We start from the raw sequence: 26,031 nt of genomic DNA, 5'->3' as shown, positions 1-26,031 counted from the left end.
TATGAAAATAAACTATGTTGAAGAAGACTTCATCATTTGCTTGCAGTGTTTGCGACATTGAAGTGATGAAGATGCTGACAGAAGACGTCCTCTTGGTCATTCTCTAGGCTGTTTAACATGGGCCGCGCCATATTGCGTAACCAGCAGCACCTTGCTTCTCGGCAAATCTGATTGGCACTCTGCCATGCTTCATCTACACGCCTGAGGTCCCTCAAGGCTAATCAGCTTGATATTAAGCATTTCTCTGCTATTAAATAACTGCACTGGAAGTTATTTCATACACTACCAAAAACTGTACTTTCTTTCGTCGCAGTCATTATTAGGTGCATTTAGCACTGCACTGAATTGAGGTTGCTGACAAGGCCTTTATTTTTTTAGCACGACTGGGCCTCACTCAGGCTAAAAGATCCCATTCCCCTTTGACATCGTCTCAGATGCCATTCCACTGCTTCGTTGCTTATTTTCCGCCGTACCGTCTGGTGCCAAAGGCCATGGAAATACTGCGAGTCAGAGAATATGTTACTTTGGTATAGTCACCGGCCCTCGAAAGGTTCGAGAAGGAGCATACGGAAGCCATTTCTCGGCATACCCGGCAACAGCATACCTGTAGCCCTTTAACGTCTGCAGGGGAATCATAATTTCTAGTTAAATGAGAATGGTGATGAACCTCAAACCGGAGTATGCACGGAGTCACTCGCCGCAGGTAACCGAATCCTGAACTGTACTCATAGTGTAAGTTAACCTTAGTAAAAGTACGCGAGAAAATAAAAACATAACGGATATTAACTACGTTAGACGCAGTTTATAAAAATGAGACCGAACGCCCCACAAGCTAGCAATTAAGAAGCACAGCAGCGAGCTCATCCGTGCGAGCAACACCTGCCACAAAGAAATGATAATCGCCGTCGCACTTTTCCGACTCTTGACGCTGATCAACGCAGGTAAGCGATTACTTTTATAAAGTGTAGCATGAATTATCGCACACTGTACGCATAGACAGCGCGATTATGTACTGTTCAAGGTTTACTGATGGCCCGAATTTCCTTTTCTGAATTTCCCAACAGAAAAAGACCTGTTGGTTTATCCGAGGTTTTTGGAAGAGCGAAGCACAGGTGGGAATCTGGTGCTCCAACTCAGCAATGACATCACACTGAACTTGGAAAGAAGCTCGGTGTTGGCAGATGAACTGCTTTTTTCTACGGCGGATCGTAATGGACACTACTCGCAGGCTGTAAGTAAATAAAAGCTCCTGCTGACTGACTTGTGAATGTCCAAACTATATCGGGGCCGCAATTTGATGATTCTGAAATTGAATGCTGGACAGTCTTTCTCAGCCCCTGTACACGAGAATATTTTCACGCAGAGGAGCCTACTGACATAGTACTGAAACGAACTGTTCATTGGGCTGACTTGGGCCCATAAAGAATTGACAACCTGGTTTGGGTTGTGGAGTTTTACGTCCAAAGCCGCTCAGGTTGAGAAGTTGGCATTGGCGATACCACCAGAGTGCTCGGTGGTCGTCGAAAGACAGACTGTCCACTGATCAAACATTCCAGATTAGTCTGATTGCATCTTGCGTCGAAAACAAGTTACAAAGCCGGCTTGTCGACGGCTTTGAGTATGAACAAACAAGCATTATGAAGCTTCTCGGAGTCAGCTCCCTTTTTAAAGAAGTCGACCTCATGCTTGATGCAAAATGAATGACAGCCCAAGTAAATGTAGAAAATGAAAACATTAGTGGCCATCAGCGCTCATAATACGGCCTTAGGTGCACAAAATGCGCCACTTGCAGGCCCACCCGCCTTCGCTGGCTTGCTGCCGCTCCATTAGGAGCGACTTCGTAGTCTAGTTCACTTGGTCGAAGTATCCTGTTCAAGACCAAATAGCGGCGCATGAGATTTTCACTCCGCAACAAGCGCCTCCCCCAGATGTCACAAAGCCGTGTACAACATACGGGCTGATCGACATAGCACTGCACTGAATTCTTTATTTGGCTGACGTGCGCCCAAATTGGATTGACCACTCGGTGGCGGCGGTAACACAAGCGAGCTCGGTGATCGCCGAAGTAAAGACGGTGCGCCGCCCTCAGGTCAGCGTCACTTATAAGCTAACGAAGTTTCAATACAAGGTGTGGAAAGCACCTGCAACTATTTCGAGCAAAGGAGAAGCAGAGGAAGGCTGCTAAAACCATTCTGGGTAAGTCTGGTTGCATACTGCGTCGCAAACAGAGTGATAAAGCAGTTTTCCGGTGGCTACGAAGATTAAAACACGAACATTGCGAAGATTCTCGGAAATACAGTGATGTTTCATCTGCCAGGAAGCAATTTAAAAGGAGCTCGAATGACAACTAAATACCCCCCCCCCTCAAAAAAAAAAAGCGAGAAGTCCTGATTTTAGGTCTCTGAGCGCACTCCTTAATACAGGATCAGAAAGCTTTGCGTTCAATTTGTAATAAAAAAGTGGCCTACACAGCGGTTCATGAAGATTGTGTGGTTGTTCACAAGAGGGAAACCGTGTCGTTCGTGACTAGGCCACTGTAAATGCTCAAGATGGCAGGGAGAGAAAAGAATGTCAACTAGCCATCGATAACACCTTAGGCTTCTAAAGTTGTTAATTTTAACGGCTTACTTCTTTTGATTGCCGTTAAATGGTGGGTGGTAAACTTTGTACAAGGCGTTTCACGTAACTTAATCCAAGGCTTTAAAAACAGCTCTATAAAGCCGGGTGAAACATGGGATATATCGCTTGCCGTCATGTGTTACCACTGACAGTATTTTAGAAGTCATGCCTGATTCATTAATTAGCTAAGAAGAATTACGCTAAATTTGTACTAATTTTCCTTCTAGGCTGGTAGAGAGTGTGCTGCTGTTTAACACGAGGCGTGATCGGTTGCGGCGATAGTATAGTGCTCTCGTGCATTGGCCAGCAAAGCTGATCTGTTCGCGTCGCTGTTGGTTCGAAACAGAGTGGCAGCCATATTTATTTTATTTCTGCACCCTCAAGGTTTTGGTTGAATTTGAGCCCGAGAAGCAAGGCTTACGCACTAAAATCCAAACATCATAGCGCGGGGAACAACGCCCGAATGAAACCCCCCGCTCCACGCTATAATGGCTCTGCGGCCGACAGGAGTACATCAGATGCACGGAAAGAATCAGAGACAGAAAGCCAGACAGCCTTAACTCATGTTATGTGAGACAACCTATATGGTGATTTTCGCATGAGTCTGGGTTTGTTAGGGGTACTTCTCCTGTATATTTTCGTTTCCTTGCTAGGAGTTATCAATGCTATGCATCCACGTGATGACTGAAGGTAACTGATGTCGTATAATTTTATAATAGCATTTTATTGTGGGCTACTTGGTACATTTTCATAATTAGAAATTTTGCGCAAAGCACGGCGACAAAGAACACGTACCACAGGACTGCTGGCAGCTGCGAAGTGGCGTTCATCGCCGAGCCACAGGTTTTCACCCACCAATGTGTTAGCGAAATTCGAGATCAGCTGACATGGGTCGCAATGGCTAACCTCGAATGCGGTCTGGAACCAAATACCAGCGACATCAGTTTGTTGCAGTGGACCCGAAGCTCAAAAATGAGATGTGTGGGCAAATGTTATAATACAGATCTAATTTCAACAAATATTTGATATTTGATGTCCATAACTTAAATCATTTCAGAAGTTACTCTAATCTAAAAACCTATTGCTATTAGTCACCCAGATTCCTTTTAAAAGAATAACACTTTTCTTATAAAAATATATACACTTTTTTGTTCGCGCCCTCTCATAGAAGCTGCGATTATGCCGCGGTTTGCCGGCCTTGGCTGGCTTGTGCAGGTCTCGTCATCTCTTCGTTGCGTGCGGCTACTGGCCTTTTGGCATAGTTCAAAGTGCTTACTGCTTGCCTCCTACTAGGTACTGGCGGGCTTTTAACATTTAAAAAGTGATCGTCAAATGAAGGACTTAATCGCGACACAGCAATAAGCGCCGACGAAAATGCCATTTTTTTTCCTGCCAGGTTGCCGTTAGATTGCCACATTATCCACAATCCTCTCCCTCAACATGGCAGCCTCCCTAACCTCGCACCAGCGGACGAACTAGTTGGCTTTGTTAACTCTGTCCCTCGATGTCCTCGACATTCTGACTTTGTTTCCTCGTGCTACAAAGTTGGCTTTCTTCAAGTGACCTTGAAGTAGCTGTCACTTTAAAGAGCCTCTGTGGCTACAGTTGGTGTTACTGCCATATACAACTGCTGTAAAGCCAGATCTATGCGATACCCGTGAGCTGCTCAGTTTTCAAAGGCATTTATTGTAGCGAAGTGTCCCGACAAAAATGAATGCAAAAGTAAAGCTTTCAGCAGTGCCAAATTATTCAAGATGCACGATAGCGGCCGTAACACATTCCACTGTTGTTGCTGCACTGCAATAAAAAACGCTATGTGTAAATATATCCTGTTGGCATCTCTCTGCTGCCGTTTTTTTTCTGGATATTCAATACTACCCTCAAATGCTGCTCACGATTCATTGAGGTGTCCCTGGCAGCAAAGTCATATGGCAAACATCGTGACACGTCTTTTCAGATCGACACATCTTTAATTCAAGACAATCTCTATCATGACAGTCGTCAGCAATCCTCGGTTTATGTACTGAATGGAGACGGAGGAGTGCAAGTGGTGAGTAAAGGTTTGAAGTTCCCTTCAATATGAATTACTACATCTTTCTTACAGCGCATGGCAGCACCCAACAAATAACTTAAGCCCAGTGAAATGGGAAAATAAATAAATTAGGACCTAAGCCAAGATAGATGCGAAGGCTGCTTTAATATTATGTAAACCGGTGTGCATATGCTAAACGATACCGGATATAGTATTCGAGTACCAAGCTGCCAGACCGAATCAATCTGTCCCATCTTATTTAGTTGATGTCTTACACAAGGTAAATTTATTGACCTAGGAGCAAGCCTGACAAATATTGTCCTCCTGTTCTAAATGTATGTACGCATTTCTTACCACCTTACTTCAAACTCACGTTTAAACCAATTTTCCTTTCATTTCTTATCAGGAAGGCATTATCAATAGCAACTTGAGAATCAAGCCTCTACTGGAACACGAGCGTTCGTCGCAAGGTCAGATACTTCACAGCATGTACGAAGTTCAAGAGATTATGGAAGATTCGGAAAAAATGAGTAAGTGCTGGACGTCTCTTTGGCGTAATTTGTGCAAAAATATGGAGGAAAACTACTATGAGGGATTTTGTTTTTGTCTAATGACACTAAACTTCGAAACCCACTTAATTTTAGACACTTCTGCAACTGCCCCCGCATGGCAGCAACCATGTAGTGGGGCACCAGACTGATTCGCAGTTTAAACAACTTGGTGATATCGCGAATCGTGCTGTAAGCCCCAAAAGTGCTTTGTATTCAGGGGCCCTGAATCTGTATTGAACATCTGCATACCTAGAATTTTGAACGGTGATAAATATTAGGCTCTGCGATACATGTTGAGTGGAATTATAAGTGTTAACCGGCCAGACAGTTTATTTTCTATATTTATGTTCAGTACATGTAGGAAACAAAGTCGCCTCCAAAAGTGCTTTCTCAAAGGTAAACAATGAAGGTGCTCGTTAAAGTGCTACAACTGATCAGTTGCTACAACGTTAAAGTGTTACAACTGAGCACTTGTGTTGTCGTCACTCTGTCTCCGTCCCTGTCCTCGTGGTCACCAGTATGAATTCGTACCAACTCGCCCAATTCTCAACCCTTTTGAACTTCATTTTTTTACTCCCAAAATGAGCTATTAGGAGTTCATTGTTAGTCTTATCGCAGTACATCCACGAATTTCAGTTTGAAAGGGGTAAATTGGTTTTAGAGGAAAGGAAATGCCGCAGTAATTGTCTAAAATCTTGGTGTACGCCCAACAGCGCCTTAACGCTGCGCCGCTTCCTCAAAACGTCGCCGCAAAAGTTCTGGCGATACTTTAGTGATAGGAAGGAGAGAATACAGGAGATTAAGCACGAAAATAAGGTACTGATAAAGAAGGAGCATATAGTAGATTACTTTAATCACTTTTTCCAGTCGGTATTCACTGCAACCCAAGATGACATAGACGTTAGTGCAGAACACCTGTTGTCTAGCCAAATGAATGACGTCATAATTACGCAGGAGGGTGTATTTCAGCAGCTCCTCAATTTGGATGCTAAGAAGGCCAATGGACCAGACAACATACCAACCCAGTTTCTCCGAAGATATGCCGAGTGGGCGTCGAGATACCTTATACTTATTTTTCAAAAATCTTTGCACACCCATTGTGTACCACAAGATTGGCGCAATGCACTAGTAATTCCGGTGTTTAAAGGGGGAAACCGAGAACTTGTAAATAACTACCGCCCAATATCTCTTACATCGATTTCTTGTAAACTTATGGAACATATTATAGCGAAGCACATCTTTCATCACCTAGAAACAAACGGTTTACTTTACCCTCACCAACACGGATTCAGAGCAGGCCTTTCCACCACTACACAACTTGTAGAGACAATTCATGATTTTGCAATGACGATTGATGGGAAGCAGCAGATTGACGTAATCGCTGTAGACTTTGCCAAAGCTTTTGACAAAGTGCCGCACAATAAATTAGTTTTTAAACTGGAAAGAGCTGGAATTAATTTGAATATTGTGAAATGGATTAAAGCTTATTTAACAAATCGTAACCAAGTGGTCAAAGTGGATGGTCATGTGTCCAGCCCACTAGCAGTGCTTTCAGGAGTTCCGCAGGGTTCTGTTCTGGGACCATTGTTATTTTTAGTCTATATTAATGATATCTCTGCTGTTCTGGAACCAAATGTACGACTAAAGCTATTTGCAGATGACTGTTTAATTTATTCTACAGTTAGAAACAAGGACGACCAGCTTAGAATTAACAACTCTTTACAGGCTTTAAGCGAATGGTGCAAAAAATGGAACATGGAAATAAATTATTCGAAATCAACATACACGCACATTACAACGAAGAAGTCTGTTCTTTCGTTCCCATATGTCATTGGTGACAAATGTTTGGTAAATGTAACTCAGTTTAAGTACCTAGGAATGACAATAACACAAAACTTAAATTGGGGCACACATATAGAAGAGGTTTGTTCTAAAGCATACCAGAAGTTATATTTTCTGAGAAAAAAATTGGAGCATGCTACACGGGATGTAAGACTAATTGCATATAAAGCTTTTGTGAGGCCAGTCCTTGAGTATGCGTCAGTAGTATGGAGTCCTAAACAGAATTATTTAAAGAAACAATTAGAAAGAGTTCAGAGGTACGCAGTACGCTTTATTTGCTGCCGATATCGAAGGACAGACTCAGTTGCGGATATGCTCTCTTCCTGTAACCTGGATTTATTAGAAACACGACGACAAAAAAATCGGCTGAAGTTATTGTTCCAGATGCTCCAAGGACAGATAAATATTCAGAAGGAAACATACATACAAGCACCAGGCAAACGCAGCTCTAGAACAAATCATGGTCGGGTAATTCAGCCTTACAACGCCCGTAGTGAAACTTTCAAACATTCCTTCTTCCCTCATGCAGTTGAAATGTGGAATGATTTGCCAATGAGTGTTGTGAAACAGAGTGATGTGCATGCATTCGAACGATCTCTGGATAACCACCTGCTTGAAAGTACCATTTGATGCTTGACTGAATGATGTACCGTGTCATGCTGATGTATTCAATGCTTGTGAATAGTGCTGTTTTTCTATGAAATTTTTATACCCTCTCTGTAAGGACCCTCACACGAGGGTTGACAGTATTGTTAAATAAATAAATAAATAAATAAATAAATAAATAAATAAATAAATAAATAAATAAAGGAAGGGAGGAAGGTGCGATTGAAAGAAGAAAGAGAGAAAGCGGTGCCGTAGCTGACGGCTGCGGAATAATTTCATCCAGCAGGGGATGCTTAATGTGGTCTGACACCGCACAGCTCAAGGGTGTCTTGCCTATCGCCTCCAACGAAATGCGGCCGCTGCGGTCGGGTTCGAACCCGGGTACTGCGGCTCAGTAGCCGAGCGCCGTAACCACTGCGCCACCGTGGTGGGGTTCAGAGTTGCTGCCGTAACATTTAGTGTTTTTATCTTTTTGTGTGCTTCCTAAGGAACCGCGATGGCGCACAATTAATAATGAATGCGTGAACGCCTTTTTTTGCTTCAGTTTATTTTTCTCAACCCTGTAAGTTCTGTTACTTTACTAGAAGGCCCACCTAATAATCCATGGCTGTTCCCACTGCACATCTCTTTTCTTAGCCTTCGGCACTCTGCGGCCAATGGAGAGGGCACTATCAGAGGGGCCAGAACGTAAGCATTGCTTCCATTTGTACTCATTTCGGAAGTTGCACACTCAAGCAAACTCTAAGAATAATTGCGAGCTGATTGTGAGCAGAGAGTGTAAAATAGTGCTTATTTACGCCATACTGGGGAACCTAACATGGGCCCAGTATGATGGTAGCAAATGCATAATAAAGGAAACAAGGCAAACAACACGGCGGAAAGCACATTCACGTAGACAATTCCATAAGCAAGCAACAAAAACAGTATCAGAGTAACCCTCAATTAACGATCTGGTTAGTAGATTTGACGGTGTTTAGTACTTCTGGGGAATGTCTATTCCGTTCATATATTGAGCAGGGAAAACTGAGCATTTAAAAACACGCAGGTTCTGGCGCTGTACAGTGTTGTTGATTCCGCGCGACAATTTGCAGTTGGCTACATAGTGAGCGGCCTAATAACTGAAACAGGCTTTATGGGAAGTAATTTTTAAGCAAGAAAATAAACTGCAATTGTTGAAATTTTCTCCATGCTTCCAGTCACATGACACTGTTTTTCTATCTGATACAAACAGTAAAAAAAGGAAAATAATGATTTTGCGTACTTCGCGGTTGAAGCGGCCGACATTTGGGCATTAGCTTATGAGGAAGAGCCGTGTGGAAACTTACCGGCATGGGGACAGCGGCCAATGGAGAAAACAGGTTTCAGTTACGTTCCGCGTCCTTCCTATTCCGAAACGAACCACTGCACTTTCTTTACTTCGCTTGGATGGCAGCTCAGGTTATGTGCGTATTATTGTATGTTTAGAATTAAGGAAACGTGACTGGTAATGGCTGCTGGTACGACGACGTGACACTGTTCACAGTGCAATCCGACATTAACCTCTTCGCCTTTTTGCCGAGAGCTAATTGTATTAGCTTGTTTACAGACGCACATAACAGCACAGCACACATTTTGATCCTGTTATTGTAACCATAACACATGTTCCCTATGAAGCTGGTGAGTTATCTGCAGTCCAGGACATTCTAAACTGATACTTTTGGTGTCTCTTTTTCTGGTAGAGCTGTACGCTGAGAGGTCTCTACCGCAAACTAACGGAAAGTTTGTTGTGGAGCTGCATGTGATTTCTGACAATGAACACCACAAGCATTTCAAGGACGAAAACGAACTAATTGCTTATTTGGCAGTTATGATAAATGCGGTAAGCATGTTTTTCTTGTTTTTTCTACTAAACACTTCACTGAAGGATGGCGAGAACAAACTATAAGCTGCACGGTAAAGCAACGTTAGAAGAGGTTGAGGGCTGCTAGGTGCATAACATGTGCAGGCGTAGATTAAACTGGAGGTGTAGCACATTTTTAGGTACAGCAAGCTAATTGTGAGTCTCTAAAACAAAAGAAAGGGAATAATAAAACACTTCTATTCCTATAGGCCATAACGCTTATTGGCTCGAGACACTGCTGTCAAGGCGGGAAATTGAACTTTACTTTCTGTTCCAGAGTACCATTATTCTTTCAGTGCAAATGTGCCATAGTGAATTTCTAAGCCTGCAATTTTGAAGGAGTTCTAATTTTTAGTGCGCTAGCATTTATAGTGGTCATTCCGCGCATTTAACCGTTGTGTGTTTGTCTGTCTGTCTAATGCCGGTTCTGTGGCCGCCTGCTCACCTGCCCACTGTGTCAGGCGGCAGCTCAATTAATCCTGAGAGGCTGCTCGGGAATACCAACCTAAACCGCAACCCAACCCAAGAAACCCAAGTCCCACCGATGGCGGCACCTGCCATAGCACCTGCCTTGTGCTACTGCGACACCCGTCAGCTGTCTACCGGGTGGCTTACCGCCTTAAGCTAGCAGAGCAGCTTATCACCGAAACACATAATGCTAGCGCGCACATCCGCATTGGACCTAACTATCCAATTCGACTTGCAATTCTTTTTATCATTCCATCAAACAGCTTCAACACCCCAGGCACTCTAGAAAGCGTCTAAGGCCATCAGGGACTCTGCACTGCCATTCTCTTTGCATGATGGTCAGAGAACGTGGTGACCTGGCCCTGTAGTAACAGTTTTACACCAGCCATTTGGACGCCAGATGTTGGCGCTTTGTGAAACTATTAGACGCTGCATTGAAACAGTTGTGGACACTGTATGAACTCTGGACACTTTTTTTGGTAATGCCGCGTGGAGAAAAAATGGCGGTCGTGGTCATATCTGTCACACTCGATGCCATTTTTAGTGATCTATCAGTAAGCGGTTCCTGCTTCATTTCAGGTGAATCTACGCTATCTCGACATGAAGAACCCCAATATAAGTTTTAAGCTTGTTGGAGTAACCCAAAGTAAGGTGAGCCTTCCGTGATTAGACTGTAATAGGCTATTACGGCGACTGCTATCTAGTATAAAGAGGGAAAGGTTGGTGCTTGATTAAAACACTCAGGCATAAACCGACTACAAACAGCAATATCGTAGAGAAGGCGCAGGCTTTTACTAACATTTAGCTGGTACTTGCTGAATTAAGTATGTAAATATTTCGAGCATGAGTGTTTTAAAAATTATGCGTTGCTCAAAGACAAGGAGCATAAACTTCAATACGGCATACATTTAGAAAATAGAGCTTATAATATTGCCCACGTACCATGCTATAAGCGTAATATAAGAGCAAATGGCATGGCTACTATCACGACCGACACATCGTGTACAACAAATGGTGGAAATAAAAAAATTCGGCAGATGCACCTAAGACTGCTTACATCTCAAATGCGAAACAGTTAAAGTGCTGAGTCATGCTACGTTGCAGAATGACTACGAGGCATGACAATGTATTCTTTATACCAACTCTATACACCCTACATTACGTTACTTGTAAAGTGCTGAGTCATGATACGTTGCAGAATGACTACGAGTCATGACTATGACTACGAATAATGTCTTATACATGTGTTGCAACATCGTAGACCGGCGTGCTCACCATCATCATCAGCAGCAGCCTGAATACGCCCAGTGCAATCCAAAAGGCCTCTCCCATGTCTGCCCAATCAACTCTGGCCTTTGCCAGCTGCGGCCACCGTATCCCCGCAAACTTCTTAGTCTCATCCGCCCACCTGATTTCCTACCGCCCCCTGCTACGCTTGCCTACTCTTGGAATCCACTCCGTTACGCTTAAGCACCTGCCTTCGCAGGACATCTCCTACCCGAGCCCCATTATTCCTTCCGATTTCGACTAGGATGTCATTCGCTCGCGTTTGTTCCCTTACCCACTCTGCCCGCTTCCGGTCTCGTCACGTTACACCTATCAGTTTTCTTCCCATAACGCTGCGTTCTTCTTAACTTAAGCGGAACCCCTTCCGTTAGCCTCAACGTTTCTGCTCCATAGACGAGTGCTGGTGAGATACAGCTGCTGTATACTTTTCGCTTGATGGTTTGGTTTATTGGGGTTTAACGTCCCAAAGCGACTAAGGAGATGAGAGACCCCGTAGTGGAGGGCTCCGGAAATTTCGACCACCTGGGGTTCTATAACGTGCACTGACATCGCACAGTACACGGGCCTCAGGAATTTCTCTTCCATCGAAATTCGACCGCCGCGGCCGGGATCGAACCCGCGTCTTTCGGGTCAGCAGCGGAGCACCATAACCACTGAGCCACCACGGCGGCACTTTTCGCTTGAGGGATACTATTAAACTGCCATTCGTGATCAAGGACCGCAGACCAGTCATGATTCATGACCGGCGTACTTATCATCCGAGTTTCGTGCCATAGACGGCAGCGGTCGGAGGACGGGTTTTGTGCTAATGACACATATGATCTAATACTTTCACACTAAAGCGAACACCAACTCGAAGCATGCCACTTCCTTGTTACGGCCGTTCCGGAGTGCGGAGGTGAGGCCGGAAGTGCGAGGCGAAGACTCCTGTCAACGTCATCAAGGTGTCGAGTTGCGCGTCATCTCTCAGCCGAAGGGGTTAAAGGTACAGAATGGTATTTGGAATGCTCGCTGCTTTTTCCAGTTCACTTTTTGGCCGCGTGGAAAACCGGGCTGTGACACATGGGAGGTTGAGAAACCAGCGTACATGCAAGTATTATCGTAAACTGGCACTGTGCTTTCTAGCTGCCGTCCAGACCGTGTGGAAGTGCTTGGTGTGTTTGATCTTGTGTTCTTTTTAGCTCTCTGTTATAGTCGTGTGTAATACCTGAGCTGAAGAAAGCGAGGTAGCATGGGCTATTGCATGAGCACAAATTTGGTTAGAGGAAAATAGAACGGGTGCCTATAAGGCAGATAGGTATAGTGAATTGTTTTGCGGCAGTGGGGCAGGTCGGTATGTGCCAGAAAATTTCAAATGGAATCAAAATTAAAAAATTGCAACAAGAGATTTGAAGTTACATTGACCTCTCAAGAACTAAGTGGACCCTAGAAGTTTTTCATTTCATATTAAATTATCTGTCAATAAAACGTGGTGGAGCGGCTTCACCATGATGAAAACCTGTGCAACGTTCCGAAGTCCTCAGTCGCAAAATACATCCCCAAGATTAGTGGCTAGAACCAACCTCTACCTGCTGACCTGAACATCGACTGAGAACATCGTCAAAGAAGAGGAAATCAGTAATCAACGTTGCCATAACATCATTACCTAATGTCATCAGTCCGACATTTGCTAAGTGATGTGTTCTGCTCCTTACCTTTCCAATTTATTTCAGACTGACACCTTTTTAAGATATGTTGATGAAATCGTACACGCTGGCAAAACCTTGCAAGGAGTGGAAGATTATTACCAAGGGAATAAGGTTCCCGGCGACCCTGATGTGGTGTATCTGATTACGAAGTAAGTATGTGCAAGCTTTCATAAAGTACATATGAACCATGAGGGTCCAATGTGAACAGCGTTCGGCTGATGGCCATGAAGTTCGTTGTATTGGATCCGCAGTAAATTTATTCTCTGGTAAAGAAAGCCTTTATCTAATCTCAATCGCAGCGGCAGCATTTCCGAGTACACGAAGTATAGAAGATGCGCTTGTGCCTTGCGATGCAAGTGCACGTTAAAGAACCCTAGGTAGACCAAAACTGGAACCCCTCTACAGCAGCGACTGCTTCTTTTTCCTTCCTAGATCTCTTTTTTAATGACATGCAATGAAAACGTTCCACTAAAGACCTGCATAAAAATAACGATTATTACAGAAGAACAGCTACCCTACAAACACGGAGAATTTGAGCGATGTATGTCAGGTAATGACGAAGTTATGCCAACATTTACACTACTTTGGGTACAACCCTCGTGTGTAAAAGAAGATAAAAAAGAACAGAGGAACAAAAGCAGCAAACAACAAAGGCGATGAAGAAAGAATTGAACCACCTCGTCCCCTTTGAGTGGAGACCGGCGCTGTGCAAGGAGTGTGTTGTTTTGTGGCCACCAGGCTTCCGGCGCCCAGAAAAGATTAGTACTGCGCGAATGGGACCGCACAGGAGAACGAGTAACACAAACGACAACGCAGGCGCAGACTTCCAACTGTTTATTCGAGACCGAAAAACAAACGCTATATAGGGTATGAACCTATGCATTAACCATCACTGTCATTCATACAAGGCCTGATTAAAATCTAGACACATTCATCAAAATTTGCGTCGCAGAAAATTTGATAAACCAGAGAGCATTCATTCAGCATGTCCCCGGAAACTCTATATCAAGAAAACGATTAAAACCTAGTAAGCAACCTAAAATCAGCCTGAGTAAACTGCATGAAAAATACTCGAAGTTATAATTCACTTGTTCCTACAGACAACAAGAGTAAAAAAAAAGAGTATGAAAACGCGATAAAAACATGGTGTGACATCTGGAAAAACCTCTTCTGTTTGTAAAACAAGGCATAACTTGAGCCCACCTGACGATCTGCACCTCATTACCCCCAAGCTGCGCAGTCTGGATGGTGCCATGCCCCTTTTGGCGCAAAAGCAACGCAACCGGCGCTGAACGCACTCGCTCTGAATCCTTCTTGTGCGTTAACGGGCACGCGAACATAACTTGGCAGTAAAAAACAATATGGGAGGTCATCTGGAACATCACTGTAAGAAGTGTGAAGGGAAGGGTAAGGGCGAGAAAAAGAGCCTTGCACCCCAGTTCCGCGCAACACTACCTTTTTGTTTAAGTCAAAAGATAAGATGGAAAGGGAGGTCATCGACGCCTATCACATCGTAAAAAATGGTGAAAAATGTGTCAGCACTCCGTCTATTTTGCTTTCCCTGAGCGAAATCATGTTTTTAGAAGACCACCTATAATTGTTTCACTTGTGTCCCTAAGATGTACTTCAAGGCAGGAAATGTAGTTTAATCTGGTTTTATGCCCACCTTTACACTTGTTCTTCGTTGCCTTCCGTGTCATGGTTGTTTTTCCATACCTCATTCCATTCTTTTACCTGGTTTTAATCTTCACCTTTACTTTTGTTGTTTGTTGTTTCCATGCTCTCATTCCGGTTTTTCCATTTGTCACATGATGTTTTTATCTCATTTTCATGCTTTTTTTTTACTCTTGTTGTCTGTAGGGACAACTGCAGTGTCACTTCGAGTATTTTTTATGCTCCTAACTCAGGCTGATTTTAGGTTCCTTACTAGTTTTTAATCGTTTTCTTGACATGGAGTCTCCGGGGACATGCTGACTGAATGCTCTCTGGTTTACTATATTTTCTCGATTTTCTGCAACGCAAATTTTGATCAATGTGTCTAGATTTTAATCAGGCCTTGTGTAAATGACAGTGATGGTTATGCGCATAGGTTCACCCCTTAAATAGCGTTTGCTTTTCAGTCTCGAATAAACATTTGGAAGTCTGCGCCTGTGTTGTCTGTGTTCCTGGTTCTCCTGTCCTGTCCCATTCGCGCACTACTAATCTGTTTGCAAAGAACCAACTAGCCCGCAAGAACGTTCTACTTCCAATGCCCCACCTCGTCATCCGCACCAAGGCCTACTTAGACGCGTCAGTCGCAATCTAATGGTACAGTGAGGAACAAAAGTCTCCGGACCACGTGTTCCTGTAAGGAAGCCGATAGCTCTATCAGACAGCGGCTGGAGACCGCACTTGTGGAGATGAAAGAACAAAAATTTACTTCTATCTCCACAAGTGTGGTCTCCAGCCGCCGACTAATAGCAGAGCTATCGGCTTCGTTAGAGCAACACGTGGTCCGGAGACTTTTGTCCCCGACTGTACGTCAGAACATTGTGTCTGGCGGCTCGCACGCTCCCTTGCACTGGTTCGCATTGAACACGCCCCTCGTGACCTCTTCTCTTCGTAAAACAAGGCATAATTTGTGCCCATCTGACAATCTGCATCTCATCACACCCAAGCTGCGCAGTCTGGATGGTGCCATGCCCCTTTTGGCGCAGAAGCAGCGCTACCGGCGCTGAACGCACTCGCTTTGGTCCCTTCTTGTGCGGTAACCCTCTCCCGCGGTTTATCCATGGAAATAACGTTGCTCTTTCGGAGGATCCGGGCTGCTGTAGCCGTCACTCCGGCTCTGACTCGGAGCTGGTTTCACTTCTACGGCTTTATTATCCGCCAGGGTGTTGTGTTTTTCTTCCTCGGGAGCACCAAGGCAACAGCCACAGCCTGCTGGGGTTCTGCCGAGCACTGATCACTACTCTGAAATTTACACACACACACAAAAAAAACTGACCATGTGCTTGGACAAACTCAATCATTAGCCGGCGTGTGTATTTACCCCTGCTCGCTGCCATTCGTGTTCCTGTAGGACATGAACGTATGACGACAGGAAAAATAAACAGGACTTTACTATCGCTCAATATCCTGCATATCTGTTTTAGGTTCTTATAAACATTACTATTGGTTTTATTATGATAAAAATGTCATTAAGTCTAGTGTTTGACGGGAACTCATCTGGTCGGGATGGTACATGACGAAATTAGAAGGCGCTGACCAAAAGAAAAGATGAGATGACGTTTCGGCTCCCCCACGGGAGCCTTGTTCACAATGAGGCAGAACGTAGCTGCGCTGTCCATTTTATACACGGCGCAAGAGCGAACCCAGGCACCTGGCGTAGATTGGGGGCAAGTTTCCTGTCATTTCGATTAAGCGTATGCGCTGTCGTCTGAATAATCAGCGATTCCAGATAGAGGCGTGATATCTTGTCCTTTTCTTTTTCGATTACACGTGCCTCTGCCCAGTCTATGTTGTGTTTGGCGGATACTGAGTGCTCGGCAAGCGCATTTTGATCTGCGCGCCGGTTTTCGACGTCATTCTTGTGATCACGCAGTCTCCGCTCAAAGTCACCCGACTCGCCAATGTACACAGACGGGCAGTCCGCACATGGGATCGAATAAATAGCACCTGGGAACTTTTCCTTCCGAGAAACGAGCCGCGATTCCCTATGTCCCTGGCATCAGCGAACCTTTGGCGCGCATATTACGGTCATACGATGTAAAGACCGCGCATGTACCCGCTCGAAAGCTGAGGAGTCAGCTTGTGCACGTCAAAGATAAACTGAAGAAGGAAAAGTTCCCAGGTGTTATTTATTCGATCCCATGTGCGGACTGCCCGTCTGTGTACATTGGCGAGTCGGGTGACTTTGAGCGGAGACTGCCTGATCACAAGAATGACGTCAAATACCGGCGCGCAGATCAAAATGCGCTTGCCGAGCACTCAGTATCCGCCAGACACAACATAGACTGGGCAGAGGCACGTGTGATCGAAAAAGAAAAGGACAAGATATCACGCCTCTATCTGGAATCGCTGATTATCCAGACGACAGCAGATACGCTTAATCGGAATGACGGAAACTTGCCCCCAATCTTATAAACAGGGGGCGTGGAACCGGCGATACCGAAATGGCGTTGCCGCTCACGCATTTACTGCTTTTCACGCAGGTATTCATCGCTGGTTATTCAAGTCACTGCTTTCATGCCGAGGATTTGTCTGCTGTGCATGATTCGTCTACGCTGGATACTGGTTCCTTCACCAAGCTTTCACCTGTGCTAACCACGGTCGACTTCAACGATTGTGTGTGCCTCGCAGCCGATTTTGGACATTGTGCGGTGCCAGTCAACCCACCATGGTTTTACAGCCCGTGCCACTACACTCTACAAAAGGCGGGAATCGTCACTTCATCGTTGGGGCGTGGAACCGGCGATACCGAAATGGCGTTGCCGCTCACGCATTTACTGCTTTTCACGCAGGTATTCATCGCTGGTTATTCAAGTCACTGCTTTCATGCCGAGGATTTGTCTGCTGTGCATGATTCGTCTACGCTGGATACTGGTTCCTTCACCAAGCTTTCACCTGTGCTAACCACGGTCGACTTCAACGATTGTGTGTGCCTCGCAGCCGATTTTGGACATTGTGCGGTGCCAGTCAACCCACCATGGTTTTACAGCCCGTGCCACTACACTCTACAAAAGGCGGGAATCGTCACTTCATCGTTGGGGCGTGGAACCGGCGATACCGAAATGGCGTTGCCGCTCACGCATTTACTGCTTTTCACGCAGGTTAGTGACACATATTTCAATATATGTTTAGTGTACGCTTTGCCGGTTCCACCCCCTGTATTGTATGCATGCGTTTCTTCTCATTCTGTAGCACACAGACCTATGTTACGCAGAAGGTGTCGTTTTTCTTTATTTCGAAGAGCTGCGTTTTACCTTTTGCTTCTGGTTTTGTGCGGCGACATAGAAGTTAACCCAGGACCTAGCGATGCAATCCTGCAGCAGCTTTTGCAAGGCCAGACAGAAATTAAGGAAAAACTTGCAACTATCGAGAGTTATCAGGATGAAAACAAAACAGCTATGTCGGATCTGAATGCCCGTATGGCCAATTTAGAAGCAAAGATTGCAGGTCTTGAGGAAATGAGGGCCGCTGTCGAGGACTGTAGGGCGAGTAGTGAAAGACAGCGTTCCGAGTGGCAGACTCTGATGAAGAAAGTGGACGATCTTGAAAATCGATCTCGACGGTGCAATCTGCTCTTTTATGGAATTAAGGACGAGGATGAACGCGAGTCACAACCAATTTCTGAAAAACTTGTCCTAGATTTGTGTAGATCTACTCTGGGAATAGACCCCAGAATCGAAAGAGCCCATCGCCTCGGACGGTTCCGTTCAGAAGGAACTCGCCCAATAATTGTTAATTTTAGTTCATTCAAAGAGAAAGAGGCTGTTCTGTCAAATGCGAAGAAATTGAAAGGAAGTTCTACTAGCATTTCAGAGGACTTCTCTGAACCAGTACGAAACAAGAGGAAAATGCTATGGGACTACGCCAAAACTCGCAAGGGACCCAATGGCAAAGCACATCTGAAATACGATGTCCTTTACTTGAATAATGTCAAGTACATTTACGACGAATCTCAGGGGCAGGTAGTTCGAGCCTCTTGACAAGTTAAGCCGGATCACTCTGTTTTGTCGATTCTAGTACTAAACTGCAGAAGTATTAAGAATAAAGTGGACAAGCTACATGGTCTAATTGACATGGCGAGACCTTCCGTTGTGATCGGATGTGAATCATGGCTGAATGGGGATGTTAGCGATAGCGAAGTTTTTCCGAGTAACTATATCAGCTATCGAAAAGATCGAGACAGGCACGGAGGAGGCGTATTTATACTGGTGGACGTCTTAGTTAGTTCTCGTAAGATGGAAATTGATGTTGGGACATGTGAGGCAGTATGGGCTCAAATTAGACTTTTAAATGGTAAATTACTATCAGTTTGCTCGTTTTACAGGCCACCTGGAAATCAGCTTGAACCCATCAGCGACCTAACTGATATGATTGAAACTGTTAAAACTGACTGTTTAGTTGTTGGAGGTGACTTTAACATTCCTGAATTAGACTGGAGCTCAGGATGTCTTCCGTCTAGAGCCAATTCCGCAGTAGGCAAAGAATTGTTAAATCTGTGCAATTCATTTAGCTTATCCCAATTAGTGCTGCAGCCAACCCGTGGCAACAATGTTTTGGATTTATTATTCACTAACCAACCATCGGCAGCTTGTTCTACCCTTGTAGTGCCCGGTATCAGTGATCACAGTTGTGTTTTAGCGGAAATGAACTTTCAGTATGTTAAACTTGAAGACTGTGGCAATCGGCGCATTTACAGTTACCGAAAGGCAAATTTCCCCGAGATAGCCCGGGCACTTGAATCCTATGTCGATGTGTACGAAACATTGTCTGATTCACTCAGCGTTGATGAGCTGTGGCGCACACTGACAGCCAAACTTTTTGATTTGCGTGAGCAGCATGTGCCGTCATGGGTGATGACGAAACGTCGCAGCAAAAGCAAGCCATGGTTCACAAAAGCGCTGCGCAGAGTCGTTGAAAAGAGGCAACAACTATATGCGCGCTTCAAAAGAAATCCGTCGGAAGATAACATGGATCAGTTAAAAAAGATTACAAAGGATATGAATGCTTCGGTCAAAGAGGCTAAATTTACCTACTTTCAGTCTTTCGACATGCGTATCCAGGATCGCCCTAAAGAATTTTGGCAGTACATAAAAAAAAACAGAAAGGATGAATTGTCTATCCCGCCACTCGATCACAACGGAAGTATCGTTCATGATAATCTGGAGAAAGCCAAGTGCTTTAACACGTTTTTCAGCTCCGTTTTTTCTGCTGAGGACAGCAATAGCCCTGCCGATTTTCGCCTTGCCTTGAACTGTACGGAACCCATGGAGAACATTGAATTTGATCAGCGAGGAATTGTGTCGCTCTTAGAACGCTTAAAAGATAACAGTGCCACCGGTCCGGACGGCTTACCCACGATCCTGCTCTCTTCTTGCGCTTTTGCGTTGTCAAGGTACCTTCAAATTCTTTTCACAAAGTCATTACAGGAAGGCTCCTTGCCTGATGAATGGAGGCTTGCCTATGTTGTACCTATACATAAATCGGGACCTAGGAATGTTGTTTCAAATTATCGACCAGTGTCCTTGACCAGTGTATTATGCAAAGTTTTAGAGCATGTGTTTTATACTAGTATTATGAATCATCTTAGTATACATTCATTATTAAATACTAATCAACATGGCTTTCGCAGTGGTTACTCGTGTGTCACCCAGCTTACCGAATTTGTACATGACCTGTCAAGTGCTTTAGATAAGGGATATTCTGTTGACTGTATTTTTCTAGATTTTAAGAAGGCCTTTGACGTTGTATCACATTCCTTATTAATACAAAAATTATACTGGTACAACATAAATGAGAACGTTATTAGGTGGATAAAGGAATATTTGAGCGTTAGGCGCCAATGTGTTGTTGTCAACGGGAAACAATCGCATGAGGTGGCTGTAACATCAGGGGTGCCTCAGGGATCCGTCTTGGGCCCATTACTGTTCATAATTTACATGAATGACATCTTTTCAGGTATTTCTTCATACATGCGTCTTTTTGCGGACGATTGTGTATTGTATAGAATTATTAACGATCAAAGTGACTGCGATGCATTACAACAGGATTTGTGTAAAGTGGCCCAGTGGTGTGAGAACTGGAGAATGCATATTAACTTACAAAAATCTGTACATATGTGTTTCACTAAAAAGAAGGTTCCCCATATTTTCACTTATAACATAAATAATAGCAGACTGCTTTCAGTGTTGGAATTTAAATATCTTGGTGTATATTTAACAAGTTCAATGTCTTGGCATCGTCACGTGCATTTCGTTACTGCCAAAGCCTGTCGTGTTTTAGGTTTCCTGCGACGTAACGCTAAACTTTTCCCTTTAAAGACTAAAGAACTGCTGTATAATACAAACGTTAGAAGCATACTTGAGTATGCTTGCACAGTCTGGGATCCGAAAACCTTGCTTGACGTTCAAAAGCTAGAAAGAGTTCAGAATTTGGCCGTTCGTTTTGTTTTCAATAACTATGGGCGATATTTTAGTGTAACGAGCGCTAAAAAATCTTTGGGTTGGGACTCACTTCAAAAACGTAGGAAAGTACTGCGTTTAAAATTATTTCATAATATATTTCATTCTAGAACTGGAATAGACAGAACCAAATATATAGCCAACCCTGATTACGTGTCTTTACGTAGAGATAATTCACTTAAAGTTAAAGAATACAGGTGCCGGACTGACCTTTTTAAAATGTCTTTTTTCCCCAAAACGGTTTCGGAATGGAACAAGCTGCCTGAGGAAGTAGTGTCCATATTATCAAATGATTCATTTTCTTCCATGCTGTGACATTTTTTTGTGTATAATAATTCCGTGTTCTTTCTATCTCATTGTTATCTTTTTTTTGTAATCACCTGCACGCGGTTGCATTTGTGTACTTTTTCTTCTACCCCCCCACTGTAATGCCAGCCAATGGCGCTGTGGGTATGATGATAAATAAATAAATAAATAAATCGCTCAATATCCTGCATATCTGTTTTAGGTTCTTATAAACATTACTATTGGTTTTATTATGATAAAAATGTCATTAAGTCTAGTGTTTGACGGGAACTCATCTGGTCGGGATGGTACATGACGAAATTAGAAGGCGCTGACCAAAAGAAAAGATGAGATGACGTTTCGGCTCCCCCACGGGAGCCTTGTTCACAATGAGGCAGAACGTAGCTGCGCTGTCCATTTTATACACGGCGCAAGAGCGAACCCAGGCACCTGGCGTAGATTGGGGGCAAGTTTCCTGTCATTTCGATTAAGCGTATGCGCTGTCGTCTGAATAATCAGCGATTCCAGATAGAGGCGTGATATCTTGTCCTTTTCTTTTTCGATTACACGTGCCTCTGCCCAGTCTATGTTGTGTTTGGCGGATACTGAGTGCTCGGCAAGCGCATTTTGATCTGCGCGCCGGTTTTCGACGTCATTCTTGTGATCACGCAGTCTCCGCTCAAAGTCACCCGACTCGCCAATGTACACAGACGGGCAGTCCGCACATGGGATCGAATAAATAGCACCTGGGAACTTTTCCTTCCGAGAAACGAGCCGCGATTCCCTATGTCCCTGGCATCAGCGAACCTTTGGCGCGCATATTACGGTCATACGATGTAAAGACCGCGCATGTACCCGCTCGAAAGCTGAGGAGTCAGCTTGTGCACGTCAAAGATAAACTGAAGAAGGAAAAGTTCCCAGGTGTTATTTATTCGATCCCATGTGCGGACTGCCCGTCTGTGTACATTGGCGAGTCGGGTGACTTTGAGCGGAGACTGCCTGATCACAAGAATGACGTCAAATACCGGCGCGCAGATCAAAATGCGCTTGCCGAGCACTCAGTATCCGCCAGACACAACATAGACTGGGCAGAGGCACGTGTGATCGAAAAAGAAAAGGACAAGATATCACGCCTCTATCTGGAATCGCTGATTATCCAGACGACAGCAGATACGCTTAATCGGAATGACGGAAACTTGCCCCCAATCTACGCCAGGTGCCTAGGTTCGCTCTTGCGCCGTGTATAAAATGGACAACGCAGCTACGTTCTGCCTCATTGTGAACAAGGCTCCCGTGGGGGAGCCGAAACGTCATCTCATCTTTTCTTTTGGTCAGCGCCTTCTAATTTCATCAAAATGTCATTAAAAATGCAACAAACCGCGCAAAAGAAATTTTACCTTGCACATCGCAAGGTGTATGCAACTGTAGCGACTATGTTTCAGTTTATGTGCATGTATAAATTTACTTCCGTCATTCTCCTAATATACTCGATCTATGTACACAAATATTTTGCAGCCGAGACATCGCAGGAAGTAACTCGAAGGGAGAACTCGTTCGGACAGTAACAGGTAAGAAAGAATGCCCAGGCGATAATGCGATGGGATGCGACGAATCTGCGCTAGCAGTAATGGTTATACATTTTGCTTTTACATTCACTGCATTGGCATTGCGTATTTGAATTTGATTTCTCCATCGCTTTTGATGGGAGCAGAACTTCTAAGGGCGGAAGTGGACGCATGGGTGGGGGTGGTAGAACTTCTGGAGGGCCCAAGTGGGTACGAGTAGCATGGCCGGGAGGGTGGGGGCAAGCAGGTGTGAGATGCATTTTTACCGGTGGGTCTCCAGAGGTGCGCTCACTGTAGGTTGCTCCGGTGGAAACACGTCCCTAGCCTAGAGGGTGACCGGAAGGTGTCCTGATTTGCTACTATCTGCTAGGGGCGTGGGGATTACGCGCGTGCGCGCGCGCACGCACGCACACACATCAGAGAAGCGAACAGTCACAGAAACCAAGGAATACAGGGTTTTTATATTTATTTATTTTACGTTGTTGATCAATGGAGTATATCTCACACGCACGCACACACACGCACACACGCGCACGCGCACGCGCACACACACACGCACGCGCACGCGCACACACGCACACATGCGCACGCACGCACACGCACGCACACGCACGCACGCGCACGCACGCACGCACGCACACGCACACGCGCACGCACACACACGCGCACGCACACACACGCGCACGCGCGCGCACGCGCACGCACACACACGCGCACGCACACACACGCGCACACACACACACGCGCACGCACGCACACGCGCACGCGCACGCACACACACGCGCACGCACACGCGCACGCGCACGCACACACACGCGCACGCACGCGCACGCACACACGCGCGCACGCGCACACACGCGCGCACGCGCACACACGCGCGCACGCGCACACGCACACGCACGCGCACACGCACAGACACACGCACAGACACAGACACACACACGCGCACACACACCACACACACGCACACACGACGACTTTTTGCTCAAAGAGAACTGTACTGCCAACACATTAAAACATTTTTATCGGAAAGCCAAGTGCGAAACCGCCGAAAGCGGTTTGACTGAGCGCTGGTGTGTGTTCTTTCTTGTCTTTGTTCTGTTCCTGCGCTATTTTTGTTGAAGTTTGACTGACGCTTGAGGACCAAAAAGAAACGATTATAGGGCTATTGAACATTTTATCTGACAATTCTGCGAACGCAGTTGGTTATGCTGTCGATGACTGCTTTGATGCTTCTTAATGTTTTTACTCTAAGCCAAGGCTTCACTCGTGCGACGCAATCTTTCCGGTGGGTGGAGGTGGGTCGTGGGTGGCGGTGGGTACGCGGACAGCCCCATATCTAGGGAGGTGGGGTGGTTTAGAGAGGTGGAAGGATAGGTGGCTATACCACTGCGTCTTGGAATTTGATTTCGCTGTCATTTTTGCGTTCCACTGCTGCGTGAGCTTTAGTGGGAGGGCCTCCTTGTGGAAGGTGTAAGTAGAAGGGTTGGTTTGGCGGCTCTCCTGGAAGGTAGCGGTAGGTGGGTGGATGGTAGATGGTGCTTCTGAATGGTCAAGGTGGGCTGTGTAGGGTGGGGTGGGGGATGAAAGGTGGCAGTGGATGCGTGGGCAGCCCCCTACGTTGGCGGTGCCGAGGGGAGGTGGCTGGTGGGTGACTTCAACACAAAATGCCACTTCAACACAGACCTGGTTTCCGGAAGCTGCAGCAACCCTACTTTCGTATTAAAAAGAGGCAGCGTTCTTCGTGTTTCCTTAAACAAGAAGATTTCCTCATAAAACATGCTTCTGCCATTCCGTTTCTAAACGCCGCCCCTCTTCTTCTAAACTGAAATGCTTACTGTGGTATCCTTGTTCTAATAATTCATATGGTGTCTTGGCAGCACCTATCACCAAAAACGTGCGTAGCTCTGCATGCATAGTGAAATCAAAAGCACGATATATACGATCATTCAAACTGGAAGGCGTGTTTTTTTTTTTAATTCTGTAAATCTTTGCGAGACTTGCGAAACATCATCCACAACTCAGATCATGAAACCAGAATGACAACAGGAAACAGGGCATGCAGCAAAGATCCACTCAGGGCAAGTGATATTTGTAGAGTCTCTGTGCAATGCTGTGCAGTGGTAGGTGCAATCATCGGAGCGTCACCGATTAACAAATTTATAATTAACAGGTCAGCAAAAGAATAAACCCTGAACAATGAATCTCAAACCCACATTAGCGGCAAACAGATTAGGCGAAATGGGGAACTTTGGCTGCAAAATAAATTTTGAATTACATACAGAACTGTAAAGATGAAGATGATCAGAGGCTGCAGCGGCAGCGCCAACCTACCACGCGAGACAAGCGCGCTAACTGCTCAGGTCGGGACTTGTGGTTTCATGTGCTGCCTAAACTTCGCAACGGAGCTTCCCTTGCCAATAAACCCTGTTTTGAAACAAATAATCTTAAGCTCTTAGAGGTGACAAGTCGAAAATTATTGGACACTAATTTTAATTGTGAGGCTACTGCGGAATAATTCAAGGTATTCCAAGGAAATTATCGAAGGTAATGGCCATTCTTCTGATGCGTAGCAAAATCTTTCTTTTAATGTTTTCCATCGCTCGCATCGAGTAGTTAAGACTGCCCTTGAAAAACAGTAGCGGAGGTTTTTGACCGAAGCAAAAACGTTAACAGGAAAAAATGCAGGCCTGCCGAAGGAACGTCGGCGGGTATATTGATTATCGTAGTGAAGTCTGATGATATATGAAGAAATAGCGCATATAAAGGTTTGGTTTGGTTTGGTTTATGGGGTTTAACGTCCCAAAGCGACTAAGGCTATGAGAGACGCCGTAGTGAAGGGCTCCGGAATTTTCGACCACCTGGGGTTCTTTAACGTGCACTGACATCGCACAGTACACGGGCCTCTAGAATTTCTCCTCCAAAGAAATTCTAGCCGCCGCGGCCGGGATCGAACCCGCGTCTTTTGGGTCAGCAGCCGAGCACCATAGCCACTGAGCCACCGCGGCGGCGTAAATAGCGCATATAAACTATTGCCCGTT

The 26,031-nt window shown here is 45.1% G+C and overlaps 1 protein-coding gene across 1 annotated transcript in view; it reads left to right on the top strand.

Annotated features, from left to right (window-relative positions):
* Positions 1-892: 892 nt before the first annotated feature.
* Positions 893-26,031, top strand: part of LOC149330983 (venom metalloproteinase antarease-like TtrivMP_A) — a 35,179-nt gene continuing 10,040 nt past the window's right edge. The window contains exons 1-10 of the mRNA XM_089559531.1: positions 893-941; positions 1,065-1,231; positions 4,577-4,669; positions 5,058-5,181; positions 8,287-8,337; positions 9,369-9,508; positions 10,577-10,648; positions 12,997-13,121; positions 22,941-22,993; positions 23,137-23,196. Coding sequence (XP_089415657.1) covers positions 893-941; positions 1,065-1,231; positions 4,577-4,669; positions 5,058-5,181; positions 8,287-8,337; positions 9,369-9,508; positions 10,577-10,648; positions 12,997-13,121; positions 22,941-22,993; positions 23,137-23,196 — 934 coding nt within the window. The remainder of the gene's footprint in view (positions 942-1,064; positions 1,232-4,576; positions 4,670-5,057; positions 5,182-8,286; positions 8,338-9,368; positions 9,509-10,576; positions 10,649-12,996; positions 13,122-22,940; positions 22,994-23,136; positions 23,197-26,031) is intronic.

This window comes from Amblyomma mixtum, chromosome 9 (assembly GCF_055824585.1).
Source record: "Amblyomma mixtum isolate Tamu chromosome 9, ASM5582458v1, whole genome shotgun sequence".
Classification (NCBI taxonomy): Eukaryota; Metazoa; Arthropoda; class Arachnida; order Ixodida; family Ixodidae; genus Amblyomma; species Amblyomma mixtum.
This window is presented reverse-complemented; position numbering and strand designations above follow the sequence as displayed.